At 42.2% G+C, this 19,852-nt stretch overlaps 1 protein-coding gene across 1 annotated transcript in view; it reads left to right on the top strand.

Moving 5' to 3' along the window:
• The window catches only part of LOC146045086 (uncharacterized), a 62,951-nt gene that overhangs the window by 5,030 nt on the left and 38,069 nt on the right, over positions 1 to 19,852 (top strand). The window contains exons 6-9 of the mRNA XM_083163770.1: positions 4,698 to 4,862; positions 10,374 to 10,901; positions 11,802 to 11,947; positions 16,900 to 17,074. Of these exons, the coding sequence (XP_083019896.1) occupies positions 4,698 to 4,862; positions 10,374 to 10,901; positions 11,802 to 11,947; positions 16,900 to 17,074 (1,014 nt within the window). The remainder of the gene's footprint in view (positions 1 to 4,697; positions 4,863 to 10,373; positions 10,902 to 11,801; positions 11,948 to 16,899; positions 17,075 to 19,852) is intronic.

Below are 19,852 nucleotides of genomic sequence, written 5' to 3'. Positions count from 1 at the left end.
ATGATTTTTGGTTTAGTCTCAGAGGTAGAGGGAACACTTGCCACTAGAGCACAGGTTCTCAAACTCGGTCCTCAGGACCCCACACAGTTCATGTTTTCCAGGTCTCATCACAGAATCACAAGTGAAATAATTAGCTCCACCTGTTAAAATGTGCCATTGAGTAATGAGTGTATCTGCCGGATGTCCTGGAAAATATGAACTGTGTGGGGTCCTGAGGACTGAATTTGATTATCCCTGCACTAGAGCAATACAACGTTCTGATAAAGGGCCCTAAAATCCAACTCTCTTCAGTTTTAATGAAAAGAAATAGCAGCATACAGCACATATTGACCATTCCTATCAAAATTTAAGACTCCCGAATCTAGACAGGAGCATGGTCAAGTGCAGGAGCATTCTGGAGGGGGGTTTCCAAATATCACAAGCTATAACAGGACACAAGCAAAGTGCAGGTTATGTAATACAGGCCCAATGATTACAGTACTGTAAATCACTTACCAGGTTCTTTCTCTGGTGGGATAAATGGGCACTCAGATCCACAGACACGGAGCAGATTTGATCTGTTTATTTGATCTTTTGCCACTGGGTATGTGCAGCAGTTTATTTCACTCCTTGTACTGCAGGCAAGGTTGCGGAAAGGCAGGTTTCCAGGCAACTGGACACCCCCCCCCCCTGCATATACCTATGATGTAATTATAGGGATCAGCCATCTACCAATGGGAGGCTGCCCCTCACCCACACCTTTTCCCATTCAAACTAGAGATGTGCAGGCTCTGATTTGCTCTGATTTACTCTGATTTCAAAGCAGGATCTTATTGGCCATCAACTGATAACAACTGTCATGTGATTTGGGATAGCCAATAAGATCCTGCTTTGAAATCAGAGTAAATCAGAGTAAATCAGAACCTGTACATCTCTAATTCAAACATGCATTAATTGCCACACATAACAGAAAAGGTGGCCATACACTGGTCCAACTTGTCTGAGGCACAAGTCGGAACAGGTTTAACATAGAAACATAGAAACATAGAATTTGACGGCAGATAAGAACCACTTGGCCCATCTAGTCTGCCCCTTTTTTAAACATGTTACCTCAAACCATATTTGATCCTTATTTTTTTGTAAGGATATCAATATGCCTATCCCAAGCATGTTTAAATTGTACTACTGTATTTGCCTCTACCACCTCTGATGGGAGGCTATTCCACTTATCTACTACTCTTTCTGTGAAGTAATTCTTCCTCAAATTTCCCCTGAATCTTCCTCCCTCTAGTTTCAGTGCATGTCCTCGTGTTCTGCTGCTCCTCTTCCTGTGAAGAATGTCTCCCACCTGTACCTTGTTAAAACCCTTGATATATTTGAAAGTTTCTATCATGTCCCCCCTTTCCCTTCTCTGCTCTAAAGTATACATATTAAGATCTTTTAGTCTTTCCTGGTACGTTTTGTGATGTAGGCCATGCACCATTTTAGTTGCCCTTCTTTGTACAGTCTCTAATGTATTTATATCCTTCTGGTGATATGGCCTCCAGAACTGAACACAATACTCTAGATGAGGTCGTACCAATGACCTATACAGTGGCATTATTACTTCTTTCTTTCTACTGCTGATACCTCTCCCTATGCAACCAAGCATCTGACTTGCCTTCTTTATTGCTTTGTTACATTGCCTACCTGCCTTTAAGTCCCCTGAAATAGTGACACCTAGATCCCTCTCTTCCTCAGTAGTTTCCATTATAGTGCCATTTATACTATATTTAGTCTTTGGATTTTTGCAACCCAAGTGCATGATTTTGCATTTTTTGGCATTAAACTGTAGTTGCCATGCTCTTGACCATTCCTCTAATCTACCTAGATCATCAATCATTTGTTTTACCCCTCCTGGTTTGTCTACCCTGTTGCATACCTTTGTGTCATCTGCAAAAAGGCACATTTTACCCTCAATTCCATTTGCAATATCACCAATAAAGATATTAAAAAGCACTGGTCCAAATACAGATCCCTGGGGTACTCCACTTGTAACCTTTCACTCCTTTGACTGTACTCCGTTTACTACAACTCTCTGTTTTCTGTCCTGCAACCATGCTCTTATCCATTCAACTATCTTAGAATCCAATCCCAAGCTTTCAAGTTTATTTAACAGTCTGCGATGTGGGACAGTGTCAAAAGCCTTACTAAAGTCTAGATAAGCTACATCTACAGCCCCACCTTGATCTATTACTTTAGTCACCCAGTCAAAAAAGTCAATAAGATTTGTTTGACATGATCTTCCCCCAGTAAACCCATGCTGTTTTGGATCCTGTAAATTGCTGGTTTTGAGATATTCTACAACTCTTACTTTTAAGAGTGTTTCCATCAATTTCCCTACTACTGATGTAAGGCTCACTAGTCGATAGTTGCTTACCTCTTCTTTGCTTCCACTTTTGTGCAGTGGGACTACATTCGCTGTTTTCCAGTCCTCTGGGATTACTCCAGTAGCTAGTGACTGGTTAAATAATTCTGTTATTGGTTTTACCAGCTCCCCTTTGAGCTCTTTTTGTATCCTTGGATGTATCCCATCTGGCCCCATTGATTTATCCACTTTCAGTTTTGAGAGTTCTGTGAGGACTTTCTCCTCTGTAAATGTACTTGTTTCTCCCTCAGGTTTCCCTTGAACTTCCCCTGCAGCTTCCTGGTAGGACTCCATTTGACTTGGCACTTGGTGTTCTATTATTTTTACATGCAATAAATCAAATGTGACTTCTCACATGTAAAAGGACTCCCAGGGAACTGCTGGGGGAGTTCTGGAAACCTTTGTGTCCAATACATTGCAGGTGCTAAAAAAAACGCCCGCTATGTCCCCCTGATGGTTCAATGTATCCTATGTACTGCACATAGGATCTCCAGGATCCAATCCGATGCACACGGGAACACGCATTGGATCTGATCAGATGTCAATCGCCTCCGATTTGCCCAGTTTTCATTTGATATTTCTGCCTGATCTGTCAGAATTGGAAAACAAGTCGAATCGGACCTGTGTATGGGCACCTTAACTGAATACATGAACAGAATACTGTATATCAGTGGTTCTCAACCTTGGTCCTCAGGGCCCCCCAACAGTTTACATTTTCTAGGTCACCCTGCAGGTACACAGGTGCACTCATTATTCACTGACACATTTTAAAAGATCCCCAGGTGGGGCTAATTACTTCACTTGTGATTCTGTGAGGAGACCTGCAAAACATGTACTATGTGGAGTCCTGAGGACCAAGGTTAAGAACCACTGCTGTATCTGATCCAATTTTCATACTGCAGAGTAAGGATGCCTGTGAGAGGGATAGGAAACATGACCCTTAAATTGCTACTGTAATAAATCAGGATAGTTGGTAGAGAGAGCTTTTTTTTTTCAAGTCTGTAGCTGGTCTCCTAAAAAAAATACCCTACTGGAGATATGAGTAAAAAGAAAAGTGAATAAAGGAAACATAAATAATCAGTGTGTGATAAAACAAAAAAATAATTATCGTTAAAATAATTATTGTTTAACACTGACTGCCAAGTAAATTTGTTAAAATAGGTGTGAAAATTGGCAAGCAAACATTTTTATTCATCATAATGACCTGTAATGTTTACTGTATATATACTGTAGGAAATATAATAATTTTTGGTACTTATGTATTATCTGGACTCCCATGTTAAATGCACCCCATTTTTTCATACCCCTACTATCCAACTACGCATGGAGTTGATTTTATATAGTGTGGCGAGCGCAGCGAGCCACCGTGCCCGAAGCGTGGTGAGCGGACACGGTCTCATAAGAAAACCGGGAGCCCAGATATTACACAAGTACCTAATTTTTTTACCCAACATTATTTATTTGCTTTCATATAACAAATGTGAGCAACGCTGGCATTTTTAGCCGATATTTTGAACATCTCTCATAGGGCCTTATTCTGGTCTGTGCGGCCGGAGCCGAATATGCGGCCAGGACCGTGCGTCCTAAACCCCGCCTTCCGCACAGATCGCTAACTCCGTCCGAATGCGGTAAGCCGCTGACCGCATGGAGTGTTATTCTCATGTATACACCTCCTCCATCTCTGGGAACCTCCCTCATCATTCGATGGTCGCATACCATTGAATGCAGGACCGAGCGGTCAGGCAGCTCCCGCGAGCTCAGACCACTCTTGCATTTCTCCGTGCAAAAGCAGGGATCTGGGCGGGCAGCTGACATCCGGCAATGTCATATGTCCGCCCTCTACATGTGCGTCACGGCCGCATTACCATACGTTTGCCCAGCATTTTCATGGGAACGCCCATGAAACGCGGGGCGTATGCATATGTTAATGAGGCCAAACAGCCCTTCACGCCCCTCTCCTCCCCCTGTTCGTAGTGTAAACAATACATGCGGAATTTGGACGTATGTCCCTTTCGCACATGCGCAGATATGCCTCTGCACATGCGCAAACACAAAACATCGGCGGAACGAACGCACGCGGACATAACCGCACCAACCAGAATAAGGGCCATAGAGATGTTGGCGCTCAAAGAGTTCTAGATGAATATTGTTTATTTTTTTAATTTCTTGTCTGAATTTTTTTATTAAGCATAAATAATAAATGAAACAATACAGAATATTATTATTTACACCTATTGCTACTTTAAATTTCTCAGACTTCCGATCTTTATAAATGCTCGCGGTGTAACAAAAAGTTTTCCTTTTATTATAGACTGCATATGTGAGTATGAAGGACAGATATATCACTACAATGAAACTATTTACAATACCACAAAGGGCGGAGGAGTCTGTGCCAGTTTTATATGCAAGGAAAATGGAACCATTGCTGAAATTGACTACCCTTGTCCCACTACTACGGCAACCACAGTTACCAAAGGTGAGACTTATGTTGGCCATACACTGAGAGATATAACTCATTGTCAGGCCAATTATCTGACTTTGCCATACACTCTCAGATAATTGGCCACTCCCTTTGATGGTGAGTATATAAATAGTCAGATAAGTCCATTAATTAGAAAAAGGGAGAGAACAGTATGTACTTAACAGTGGCGTAACTTGGGGTCCGTGAGCGTCCTTACACAGACACAGCCAGAGAGTGCTCCCCTTTCCACAATGCCTGCTGCCCTTCCAGCTTGCATGCAGCGCTGCTTTGTATTCCGGCCGGGCTCCCAGGCGGTGAATGTACAATGCTGTATGCCAGTCGGCCGACGGGGACAGCGCTGAGAATTGTCAGTTTTTCCACCTGCCTGATCACTATGGCCAGGAACAGCGTGGCAAACGGGGTAAGGACCTGGCTGGATGTTGTAAGCAGGAGGGGGAGAGAGAAAGAGCGTCAGCCAGAGAAGCGCTCACCTCCGCTGGCTATTATCCCCTGCCGGGGGATGTGTTACCCGTGTCATTTATTTTGGCAGGGGGGAGCAAATTTGCTAGTTACGCCACTGGTCCTTAATCTGGTGCACCTATGTCATTAAAATTTAACTTTTGTTAAGTATTTATAAAAATGGCTGCGAAATATAAAAAACACACTTAACACAAAGTGATATAAAGACACAACAAGGACAATCAAGTGTTTTTTAAAAAAAGGTGGTGATCAGGTGGCACATTTTTATAATAACTTGGGGTTTACACAGTCTCAATGACAGTTCTTTATTAGTTTTGAACTTTCTTTGCTGTGGTGTATGATTTATTCTCACTTCTTTACTGGTGGCTAAATAGCCTGGGAGTCAGTTGCAACAATTCGAAACATTATGGGGGAAATTTACCAATATGAAAAACCTAGTTTTTCGTATTGGTATTTCCCCTACGACTGCATACGACTGTTTCAGTCGTATGCAAAGTCGTGTTCCGGAGGGGAATGTACAAAGCAGTCATATACGACTGCTTTCTAACCCTCCAATGGTGTAATGATTCGTATTAGCGGCACATATATACGGCCGCTAATACGAATTTGTACAGGCAGTCTGCACGGATCAGTCAGATCGGTGCAGGCTGCAAGGTGTAAAAAAAAATAGAAAAATTAAATAAATAAATAAAAAAAATCGGCGTGGGGTCCCCCCCACAGCTGTAACCAGCACCAGGCTAAAAAGAGTCGGGGCCGGTAATTAAAAATCAGGGAACCCGACAAATAGGGGTTCCCCGATTTTTAACAACCAGCCCCAGGCTCCAGGTCCGGGGCTGGTTCCCAAAATACGGGGACAAAATGACTATTGGTCCCCCGTATTTTAAGAACCAGCCCCAGGCCAAACCAGCCAGCAGGGTAATGCCACAGCCGAGGGACACTTATTATATAAGGTCCCGCAGCCAAAACATTAACCCTACCGACCAGTCAGCCTGGCCAGGGGCCCTGGGGGAGTGGGGACCCCCCAATGAAGGGGTCCTCCCCCTCCAGGACTTACCTGACCAGGCTGAAGCCTGGTGCTGTCCCCGGTGACCCTGGGCTGTGGTCACCGGGCTGATCTTGGTGTAAAAAAAAGAATAATCTATTGTCTAATACTGGGGCACTATGAGTCCCAGCAAGCCTCCCCGCAAGCTGGGACTTGGAGAACCACAAGTCCCAGCATGCGGGGCATTAAAGGGCCCGCTGGGTCTTGTAGTTCCACAGTACTAAAAATAGTAAAATAAAACACACTGACACACACTTAAAATAAAACTTTAATACATCCAAAGCCCTTACATATTGATACTTACCTATCTTCATCCCGTAGGTATCCCTGGTCCTGATGTCCTGGTCCTTTGTCGTCTTCTGGCTCCATGTTGACGTCGCTGTCCATGTCTTCGACGCTGTCGGCGTCCGGAGTCCGACAAAATCCTCGGAGAAAGCTGTGGAAGGAAACTATACTCACCTGTCCCAGGGCGACGTAGTCCAGGTAAGGGGTCTTTGCAAAAAAACAAACCGAGAACGCGAACCAGACGAACAGCTGAGCCGCACGGTGTTTGTGTACATCGTGCAGCTCCGCCTCCCGAATGCCGCTATTGGCCGCCTTGCGGCCTAGCGGCTCCTGATTGGCCGCTAGGCCGCAAGGTGGCCAATAGCGGCATTCGGGAGGCGGCGCCGCACGATGTACACAAACACCGTGCGGCTCAGCTGTTCGTCTGGTTTCGCGTTCTCGTTTTTTTTTTTTGCAAAGACCCCTTACCTGGACTACGTCGCCCTGGGACAGGTGAGTATAGTTTCCTTCCACAGCTTCCTCCATGGATTTCGTCGGACTCCGGACGCCGACAGCGACGACGACATGGACAGCGACGTCGACATTGAGCCAGAAGACGACAAAGGACCAGGACATCAGGACCAGGGCTACCTACGGGATGAAGATAGGTAAGTATCAGTATGTAAGGGCTTTGGATGTATTAAAGTTTTATTTTAAGTGTGTGTCAGTGTGTTTTATTTCACTATTTTTAATACTGTGGAACTACAAGACCCAGCGGGCCCTTTAATGCCCCGCAGGCTGGGACTTGTGGTTCTCCAAGTCCCAGCTTGCGGGGGAGGCTTGCTGGGACTCATAGTGCCCCAGTTACAGACAATAGATTATTCTTTTTTTTACACCACTATCAGCCCGGTGACCACAGCCCAGGGTCACCGGGGACAGCACCAGGCTTCAGCCTGGTCAGGTAAGTCCTGGAGGGGGGGGACCCCTTCATTGGGGGGGTCCCCACTCCCCCAGGGCCCCTGGCCAGGCTGACTGGTCGGTAGGGTTAATGTTTTGGCCGTGGGACCTTATATCATAAGTGTCCCCCGGCTGTGACATTACCCTGCTGGCTGGTTTGGCCTGGGGCTGGTTCTTAAAATAACTCATTTTGTCCCCCGTAATTTGGGAACCAGCCCCAGACCTGGAGCCTGGGGCTGGTTGTTAAAAATCGGGGAACCCCTATTTGTCGGGTTCCCTGATTTTTAATTACCGGCCCCGGCTCTTTCAGCCTGGTGCTGGTTACAGCTGTGGGGGGGACCCCACGTTGTTTTTTTTATTTATTTATTTAATTTTTCTATTTTTTTTACACTGCAGCCTGCACGGATCTGTGTAGGCTAAAGCCAAATACGACAGGAACATCAGGGTGTATTTTCCTGTCGTATTTTGGTGCCTGTTTTACACCAAGTAGCAGCTGTATTATCAATACGGCTGCTTAGTACATCAGGAACCACCATTCTTTTGAATGGTGATTTCTGTCGTATTCTATCGATGGTGTGGACATTCGTATTTGTAAATACAAATACGAATGTCCCATCATTAGGAATACGAATTGTTGTATTTTCGGGATTGTAAATCCCGAAAATACAAATGTGTAAAAAATAGGTGTATTTCTGCCTACGAATACACCTATTTTTTACGAATCCATTTTGGTAAATTTCCCCCTATATATCATGTTTTATAGCAGAGAAGGACTTGTAGCAATCTATTGCAAGTGCTGGGTTTAGAGAGTGACAGTTTAAATGGGTGTATTGTAGATTTTATTCTCTACAATCTCATGTCGATTTATAAGGTGATGGATTGATATTATAGTTCAGTTGCAGGACTCTCTTTAATCAATATATGTATGTCCCACAATAAAAATCTCCAAAGAGACCGCACTCTGCTCTTGTGGACAATGATAGGGGGTGCTCCACCAGATGGAATGAACATCAGCATATATCGTAGAAGAAATGGGCACTCACCAAGGTCAAGGTTTTCAACTTTGTAACTTTAATGCATAAACAGCATTATCCATTCCGACATAACATTTCAGTCTCCTGAGGTGTGTCCTCTCTGGAGGATGGATGCCATGTTGTCTGTTTGATGCTGTTGCTGACAAGTTATACTATGTACCACAATAGGTATAGTATGAGTTAACCATTTTAAGCTGTTATTAATTTTAATCCTTGATCACACTGCGTACAACATCACCCACTGCTATTACAGTGTATAAGATACAGTTATAAGAATGGTTCTAGATAAATGTGTGTCAGCAATCATATGTCTGTCAGCATTAGGCATCCAAAGCTGCCCATGTAACTTTGGATATTATTAGTCCAGCTAGGGTACTGGTAACCCAAATGGTTAATGGGTCCTAGTGTGATGAATGAACAGCTTAATACAATGATGCATCAAGTGATTATTAAAATGTGCCACCTGCTCGTCACCTTTTTTTTTTAAAACACTTGATTGTCCTTGTTGTGTCTTTATATCACTTTGTGTTAAGTGTGTTTTTTATATTTCACAGCCATTTTTATAAATACTTAATAAAAGTTAAATTTTAATGACATAGGTGCACCAGATTAAGGACATACTGTTCTCTCCCTTTTTCTACATAAAATGTTTGTCCAAAGGTCGCACACCCTCATGGAATACAGACGTGTATTTTTTGTCTCATTCCAATAGAGGGTCCTGCTTTTCAATTTTTGTCCTGTGCGATTGGCACATCTCTTTGCAAGTCCATTAATTAAACTGGGGAACAGTCAATCTGTTGCCATGGATTTAAAAGTCGATTTAGATCAATGTTGTGCTCCTCATCATAACTACTGTATGCCATGCTTATTTTACAATTGGTTCCAGTTTTTGAAAAAATTTTATTAAACCATGTTAAAAATTGTTTAAAAAAAAGATGTAAAAAGGGGCTCACGGGATGTTGGTGGCTTAGTGTCGGCACTTCCTGTAATTTTGCCACCTGTAAATAGGTCAGAGGCTTAGTAGGGTTTATGGACAAATGATCTTGTGCCTACACAGTTACCAATCATCCACCCAATATGTTTTCCAGCAGCTCCATATAAAATTGTCTGCCCACATGTGATAACATATTCGGTGGATTCTGCGGATTATATAGAATTCAGATCAGATCAGCGAGTTTCCCTTATACATAGTCAGATGTACCTATATGACTGAGCTATTTGGGGGGGGGCACTTGCCTCAGGACAACTGGGATGAACTTACACCACTGCCCCAAGGTGTTTGAACACAGAGTTGTAGTTGTGTTTGAGATACATGGCCTCAGAACATATTGGGTGATGATTGGAAGGTGGCTATATAGATGCACAGAGATGCACCATGTTATGGGTATGTTATGTGAGTGTTTTGTGTGTCAAGTACCCCAGTGGCCATATTCTAATGGAGAATCTTCACATACAGTAGCATGGGGCAGGTAAAAGTTTTTACAGTGCTTCCAATTGTAGCATCTAAAGACTAGCTAAAGAGTATTGTTGCATAGAAAAATGCAGAGAATGAACATTTCATCTCTCGCACATTCAGACACACACTTGTTTATCAGGGGATGGGTTGAAACCAGCATTGGTATAAAGACACAACTGTGGCAATAGATTATATGGTGGTGTAAGCAATGTGTTACTCTTAATCATCCCCATAGTGTTTATTTATGCATGTTGTACTTTCATTGACATTATCCATTTCCTTTTGTATCACAGTAACTGAAAACGCAACTTCAACCTACACTACATATCGCTCAACAGGAACAACTTTTACAAGTACACCTACAGCTACATCCAAAACGATCACTACATCACATAGAACCTCAACAACTCCCAACTGTAAATCAGTTTGTAAATGGACAGAGTGGTTTGATGAACACAAGCCTACCTTTGGACCTGAAGGAGGAGATTTTGAAACCTTAAAAGCTATAAAAGACGCTGGTTTTAATATCTGTGAGAACCCCTCAGACATTCAGTGCAGATCAAAACAATACCCATATCAAACAATCAGTGAATTAGGACAAAATGGTATTTGTAATGTGTTTAAAGGTTTAATGTGCTACAATAAGTATCAAATTACCAATTCTGGACGATGCTATGATTATGAAATCAGATTCTACTGCTGTGTAAATTACTGCACCACCACACGCCCATCTACAACTTCTGTACAGTCTACAACTGCTAAGAGTACACAATTAACAACTTTGTGTCGTTGCTATGCGAATGGACAGTATTACTTACCAAGTAAGTGATTTACTATTGTAATATATTATCATGTCCGCCCCCGTCCCTCTCTCCACGCAATGAATGGCCTGGCAAGTGTGTATCTCGCCAAAGCCATAAGTTGCCGGGGTCTGTACATGTGTAGTGTTCATTCTAGCACCCGCCATATTTGATAACCCATGCAGTTCCTCTTCCCTGCCTGGGGTGTTGCTGTCTGCTGTAGTGCTTCTAGCACAGTGTGGTCTGTATATCAGCACTGATATGCAAACAAGACCTGTGCTAGAAGCACTACAGCAGACAGCGACACCACAGGCAGGGAAGAGGAACTGCATGGGTTTTGAAATATAGCGGGTGCTAGAATGAACACTACATGTGCAAATACGTGCTTGCGCATGCGCATACCTCGAAACATCAGAACGGTGCCCAATTGAATTAGGCCCATGGTGAGATGTATGCTAGGTGCGATTTGACCCTATACAATGTGTGCTATGAATTTGGACTGTACACACTGTGCGATTTGAACTACACCAGATTTTGACTACACTACAATAGTATATAGTACAATAGCATGCACTGTAATACAAAAATACCTGCATGAACATACTATTATGCCTTGCAATATTGACTAAGCAGGAGCGCAAGGTACAATAAGGTACAATAAGGTACAATAAAAATGGTGCAATTTGAAGTAGACGCGATAAGTTTTGAACTAAAAAGGTCAAATCGCACGTGATCATCGCACCTTTAGTGGTGACTATCTACACACTACTGTATACTGATTTTTTTATTTAATCAAATAGTTTGTAAAAAAATAATAAAATGAATGCTTTCTTGAATATTGTGCGCAAAATTCTCTATATTTTATTGTTGGGATCCTTACTTCTCCTAGATTGAAAGATTGATTCATTTTCTTTTTCGCAGATGTCATTATTGACCACCAACAGGATAATTTTACATGTTACTATAGATTTTGTAATGCGACTTGTAACATTATTACGATTAATGAACCTTGCCCCACAACCACTCCTCAGACAACTAAGGAAATACCAGGTTGTCCTCCAAGAAAGGTAATTGATATAATGAATGTAGGTAGGTATTCTGTATGTGATCATTTTAGTCAAAGGCACAAACACACACACACCAAACCAGGGGCAGAACTCTGGGAGACAATGGAGTCATCTGTCACCAGGCTCCAGCACACAAGGGGCACCGCTCCTTGCCTGCAAGTTTAAATAAGTTAGCTGAAAGCAATCAATATCACATATATGGCTGGATTCTGAAATATGTGTTCTCTCTCTTTGTGTCTCTCTCTCTCTCTCTTTATATATATATATATATATATATATATATACAGTCCAAATCAGTCCGGCACTCGACCTCACAGTTATCAGCGACCTGGGTGCCCTCCGGGAGATGAATGTAGAATACGGTAGCTAACAAGGAGCGGCACATATATATGGGGATGCGGTCATTCGTCAGACTGCATTTAGGTCTACAGTCATTAGGTCGACCCCACTAGGTCGACTGGCAGGAAGGTCGACCTGACTTAAGGTCGACATGGGCCAAGGTCGACATGACTTAAGGTCGAATTTGCATAAAGTTCGACATGAGGAAGGTCGACTGGTCATAAGGTCGACATGGGTTTTTCACTGTTTTTTGAGCCGACATGTGCCGACAGGCGGTATTTCATGCCCTACCATCCACTAGGGCGTGGTGGGAGAATAAAATAGTGTGCCGAGCGCAGCGAGGCACCGTGCCCGAAGCATCGCGAGCGAAGCGAGCGATGCGAGGGTCCGATTCTCATTGCCAACTGTGTCCATGTCGACTGTGATTCGGATCAAAAAACAGTGAAAAACCCATGTCGACCTTATGACCAGTCGACCTTCCTCATGTCGACCTTTATGCAAATTCGACCTTAAGTCATGTCGACCTTGGCCCATGTCGACCTTAAGTCAGGTCGACCTTCCTGCCAGTCGACCTAGTGGGGTCGACCTAATGACTGTAGACCTAAATGCAGTCTGACGAATGATCCCATTCCATATATATGTGTGTGTGTGTGTGTGTATTGTGTGGTGCACTAAGCGCTAACGACCCTCAAGGTTAGGATGCTAATTTAATGCACTAAATACAGTGCCTTCACTTATAGTGTTAATTTGTGAAAGGAATTTATTTCCCTATATTTAGAAAATTGTGCAAAAAATTTAAATATAAAAAAACACTCCAAGATGATACAAGTGGCAGCAGAAAGTCTCAGGGTGCCACGTTTTCCGATGTGGCCAATTTCAATATGTAGCAATGGTAGACACCTGCGCCTTCAGTGTTTAACAGAATTTATACAATACTCTATGTATGTATGTATGTATGTATGTATATCCTTAAATAATAACTTCATATCACTTTATTATTTAAGGATATACATATTGTATATATTCTGTTAAACACTGAAGGCGCAGGTGTCTACCATTGCTATATATATATATAGATATAGATAGAAAAAATGGGAAAACTCACCCAAAATCTCTCACCTTCTGATACTCACACCTTATTACACTTGGCCCCATATGTCTGCCTTTAGTATTGTCTTTAGCAAATACAATGTATACAAGATCAGGTTGAGATTAGGTAATTGACTCAACAGTGGCGTAACTAGATATCTGTAGGCCCCATAGCAAATGTTTGTAAGGGCCCCTATTTACCATCCGATGGTGAAAAATATATATAACATACGTAACCTTATATATAACATAAGTAACATACGTAATAACCTTTGAGCTCTGGGCCCCATAGCAGCTACACTCCCCGCACCTGCAGAATTTATTTAAGAATATGCCAGGTTTGCTTTCCCATTATGTTTTGGGTGATTGCCCATTGAATAGGCTTCAGCGGTGGCTGCTATTTGCCCTGTCAGAAATAGCGGCGACATTGAATACCACCCTAAGACTGAATCTAGGAAGAGAGTACAGGTTAACCCTTATATAACGGACTATTCTGTATTTCTTTTATATTTCAATTAGGTCTCTTGAGGACAGGACTCATGTGTAAACATAGAATGCCTTTATGTTGTATAGAGGGGTTGCAGTCAATTTACCGACAGTCAAAATACCAATGTTCAAAATCTCAACAACCATTGGCAGACAGTCAAAACACTGACACCTTCCATAAGCTGACGTTATGCCAACATGGTCAAAATGCCAACACGGACTAAATGCCGACATGTAAAAATGTCAAAAAGTTAACATTCAATTTTCTATGAAACCGACTTGTTTTTACTTTGCAATCCAAGTGGGTATAGTTACATCAAAAGCGACATAGACACACACAAAACCATGTTGACTTTTTTGGCATGTTGGCATTTGGCCGTGCCGCTATTATGAACACGTCGACATAATGAATGTCACCATTTTGAACATGTTGGATTTTGACTGTCTGCCAATGCTTGTTGGTATTTTGACCGTCTTTATTTTGAATGTTGGGAAATCACACTGAACACGTATAAATACATCAAACACATGAAATACTGTACACACAATATGTTTTATGTTGAGATGTGCAGGTCCAGTTTTACTCGGATTTACTCGGATTAACCCGGAACTCAAAACGGGATCTTATTGGCTATATGCTGTCACATGTTTTTGCTCCAAAACATGTGCCAGCATATAGCCAATAAGATCCTGTTTTGAGTTCCGGGTAAATCCGAGTAAATCCGAGTAAAACCGGACCTGCACATCACTAGTTTTATGTGTGCATGAAGAAAAAGTTTGTGTGCTATCTCATGCACTGAATTTAAATGCTAAGCAATCATTTTCTTGCTCAGATTCAATGCCAGTTAGTGTACATATCATTTCCCCAGTAGTGCCAGTTACATATCAGGGACAGCCTTGAAAAAGCTAATGCGAAGCGTGCGCCGGCTAGCGGTGCGCTGTTTGGCAACGCATGTCTGTTAGGAATGCATTTTGATCTGTATTTTCTCCCACAGGTTTACATTTAAAAACCCGGTCTCATGGTTCTGCCGCAATCATTTAAAATCTGGGAGCTGCGCTGTTAACTGCTGGCACATTCCTGGCTAAGACAGACACCTATGTCTACCCAGGCAGCAGTGCTGTCACGCACCTCCAGATAAATAGCAGCTCAGGCATACACCGGAGCAAGAGTCACCTCATAAGCCTGTGACAGACACTGTTACAATATACTAGATGTCTGCCCAGGCAACATTGTAGCACTAGCCTTGGAGACTCAGTATACGCAGCCACGGTGCTGAGACTATTAGTAACTTTTGAGTCACAACCAATCTAGTGTCTACATAAAGTGGGCACCAAAATTATAAACTACACAGCCATTGTGCTGACAGCACTGTCTGTTTGATTTACTTATCTATTTATTTAAGTTGCACCACATTTGTCTGCTCATTACATGTATGTATGGTTATCCCAGTACCTTAGACTGTGCCTTATTCTTATTTTTTCCTAAATGTAGAATTATAACCACTCATAAACACAACAAACTCTGCACATATATCTATATGTATGATCTTATGAACCTGGTATTATACTGATAAACGGGTAACTCTAGGGCGCACAGGCAGCATTACAATGTGGGCATCAGGATTTAAGATCATTACCATACAGCCACGGTGTTGAGAATATCGGGTGATTGCTCCACTTTATCTGAGCTGCACCACACCCTTCTGCCTGTAATATAACTATATACATGTACTGACTTATTGACCTTGAGTGCTTTCAACATCCCTCTTGTCCCATGTGTGGAATTTAACCACCTATAAATACATAAACCCCGCACATCCCCATATATATGAGTTTGGGAGCGTGTCAGCATATTGACAAGCGTGTAACTCGAGGTCATTTGGTGACCATAATCCCTGCAGTCCTGAGGCTGCTATAATTAACACTGTCTCCGTAAAACTTTATTGATACAGAAATATTACATTAAATACAGTATCTATCCCCACAAGTAGGGGATACGAGACTCACAGCTTAAAGGCAGTTTAACCCACTTTACAGAGAGTTAGGCATTCGCAACCCTCTCTTCAAGTGGTATAAATACCACAACCTGTGACATTACACAACACAATATACACTGAACCAGAACAGATAACAGTGTGTTGCCAAGTAGCCACCGTCCTTTTAACACACCTATTCTATCTTTTGTTCATCACTCTCACTATGTTTCATGTGTGTTTTATATTTCACAAGTTTTAGATTAATAAATAAAGGTTAAATTTTATTGTTTGACTATTTCTGTGACAGGTGCACCACACCAGGGACAATCCTTTTTCTTGTTTCTTTTTGAAACATTGCGCCCAGTTACATATCATGTCCCCAAAAGTGCCGGTTACAGATCTAAAAAAAAATTACATTCCGGAAATTATGTTTTTCTGGAATAATTTGGAAAACAGATATCCAGCTAACAAATACCCAACCTGTATATCCCTATGACTTTCAGAAATCATTCAGGTGCTACTGTCTTTTGTCACATCAGCAATAAACACAAGTACCACTGGATGCCATGCAGGAACATGCCACCACGCTGCCTCCTCCATGTTTTACAGATGTGGTATGCTTTGGATCATGAGCCATTCCATACCTTCTCCGTACTCTTTTCTTCATCTCTAAATATAATGCTGTCCTAGAGCTGGGCTGCCTTTTTAGATTTTTTTTTGTTGTTGAGTTTTTTATAGACTTATCCAGGGCCATCTTAATGTACAGTATGGGCTCAATGGGCAGCTGGGGGAAATTGGTTTGTAGGCTTCATGGGAGGCAGTAGTGAATGCTGCCCGGTCGCTCTGATTGTGAACCACACACAAACAGAGCGACCAGGCAGCATTGTCTTCCTGCTTCCCAACCTACTGCCAGACATTGTATCAGGCCTATCGTGCTATGGACTGTTGGAGGGAGGAGGACCCCAAACCAGTATCTTGCCTAGATAGGCCCCATGTTAAAATGTGTTATGGTAAAATATAGGCATACATCTTAATCTTTATTTTCATATTCTTTCAATACAGTATAATGAGACATGGCTAATTAACAACTGTACAGTGGCCACATGTCTTGGGAATAATGTGATTATTAAAGTGCCAGTGAAATGTCCTTCTGTCTTGACGAACACTTGTCCTAATGGAGCAATACAATATCCTGTCTATTCACCTGATGGCTGCTGCTACCAGAATGCCTGCAAATGTAAGTCCTGTGGCGTCATACTTGTTGTTGTAGAAATATTGCTTGCGTGCTGTGTTTACATTAGAAATTTGTTTTTCATTAGTGGCATTCTTGCACCTTCAGATGTCCTTACTTAGCTTTTAACATGTTTCATTGCTTGACACTAGTATCAATATTTGATTCAGGCATCATCAGTTAGGGTGGTGCATGCACGCACTCCCAGCTATCAGACGCAGCCCCAGCATTAGGGCACTCCAGAAAAGTCCCCTGTCTCCAGCTTCTGCACATATATTGGCTGCATATTTTCATGAGACCTGCTCCTTACAGAAGGTCGGCAGTTGGCAGTCTGACAGGATCATCTATCTTGTAGACATAACCTGCCTCTCTGACCAGAAGTTACATTTAACTCAGGGTTGCCGACTTTTGTAGTCTACTCTCCCAGAAAAGCCCAGAGAAGAGACTTTCAGCAGCACTTAGGGAGCGGGGCTTTAGCGTGACGTCATTTAGACCCAACAACCCCCCCCCCCCCCCCCGGATGGAAAATACCCTGATTTACCAATCTCCGTGGAGGGACAAAAATTACGCAATTATGACACTTTAGCCCCACCCCCTCCTCGGAGATAGGCAGATCAGGTTATTTAAACGCTTCGGTCAGGGGGGAGACACCACGATCAGGGGGCAGAGCCAATTTTCGTGACCCTCCCGGTCAACCCTGATTTAACTACATTGAAAAGCCTTCAGTTTTCTCTTTTAAAACCTCTGTAATGTATTTCAGAGTAGAGTCCTGGTTAGGGGATTGGAAAGAAGGATCTGTCTTTATCAGGCTTACTTAGATAGAGGGCCAGATGTACTAAGCTTCAAAAGTGATAAAATGGAGAGTGATAAACAACCAGCCAATCAGCTCCTACCTGCCATGTTACAGGCTGGTTTTGAAAAATGACAGGTAGGAGCTGATTGGCTGGTTGTTTATCACTCTCTATTTTATCACTTTTGAAGCTTGATACATCTGGCCCTTAGTGAGGTGCAGCCATGTATTAATGGACACAAGTGTTTCTGAACAGTATAAAAAAATAAACATTGAACAACATCAGCAAACAGGTCATTTCAACATTATATTCTGTTATGCACTGTGTTACCAGTGCTAGGAATAACAGATGCACAAACAAAAGTCTTAAGGCTATGTACACAAATGTTAGGAGATTAGTAGACAAAATTCCACATTTAATTGCAATACAGGTTGAGTATCCCTTATCTGAAATGCTTGGGACCACGAGCAATTTGGATAAGAGATTTTTGCGGATTTTGGAATAATTTTTTCATACTTATATGGTCCCCCGGCGGTGCCCTGATGGTCCCCCGATATCCACGGTGTCCCCTGGTGTCCACGGTGGCATCTTCGGTCCCAGGGGTGCAGTGAGCCGGTGATGTCAAAGGCGCGCCCGCACAATGCATTCTTGGGACTGGTGATGCTGCTGAAGAGGACACCAGGGGATAAGGTAAGTATGAAAAAAAAAAAAGGCAGGGGACACAAAACAACCCTGAAATATTCTGAAAAACCACAGTTTTCTGAATATTTTGTTTTTTGGAATACACGGATAAGAGAGACTCATTCTGTACTGACAAGGGATGAATTAGAGATTGGGGCTATTACAGAGACATGGTACAATGAGAATTGTGACTGAAAGATAGCTATATCAGGATACAATATACTTAGGAAGGACAATGAAAAAGGAGGAGGAGAATCATAATAAAAGAAAACATAAATGCTACTTTAATGGAAAATATTGATTGAAAAATCGAGGCCCATTGGAGGACCATAAAAATGGGAAAGAAAGACACAATTCAAACTGGTGGGATTTATAGACCACCAGGTCGAGAGCAGGAATTGAACCAACATCTATTGCTGGAAATCACTAAAATGGCTTTAAAGGGAGAGATTATAATCATGGGATATTTTACCTGATGTAAATTGGAAAGGTTATTTTTATAGATGTGCGGGTTCTGATTTACTCTGCTTTCAAAGTAGGATCTTATTGGCTATCCCAAATCACATGACAGTTGTTGAAAGTTGATAGCCAATAAAATCCTGCTTTGAAATCTATAAATCAGAGTAAATCAGAAACTGCACATCTCTAGTTATTTTGCAAGTTCAACTTCAATGGGCAAATTTCTAAATTCTTATTTTCTAAAATGACAATTGATTAGGAAGATAACTTGCAGAGACACATAGGGCCTTATTCTAGTTCACTCTTTCTGACAAAAACCTTCTTAGATGGACAAAACCATGTGCACTGCAGGTGGGGCAGATATTAATTGTGCAGAGAGAATTAGATTTGGGTGGGGTTTTACTTCAAAGTGAGATCTATATATGAGATCAGTGTAAAAATAAAGCAGTCAGTATTTTCCCTGCACAGAAACAAAATAACTCACCCAAATCTAATTATCTCTGCACATTTTACATCTGCTCCCCTGCAGTGCACATGGTTTTGTCCATCTAAGAAGGATTTTGTCAGAAAGAGTGAACTAGAATAAGGCCCATAATAAGCTTTAATACAAACAAATGGTGATAAGCTATCAGACATACTGTACAGTATTTATGGGTGAGAATCTAGGATCCAGTGACCAGGCTTCAACATCCTAAAACCTAACACAAAGGTGTTGGATTTTAGGATGGGTGACTGCACAGAAGGGTGCCGAACGGGGTCCCGACAGTCATTTACCCGACTTTGGGATCCTGACTGTTAAAACACCGTCAGAGGGGATCCCGATGGCCACCGGCTATTCTCCCTCGTGGGAGTC

This window comes from Crinia signifera, chromosome 11 (genome assembly GCF_055691185.1).
Source record: "Crinia signifera chromosome 11, ASM5569118v1, whole genome shotgun sequence".
NCBI lineage: Eukaryota > Metazoa > Chordata > Amphibia > Anura > Myobatrachidae > Crinia > Crinia signifera.
Note: the sequence above shows the minus strand (reverse complement) of the source record. Positions and strands in the feature narration are given on the sequence as shown.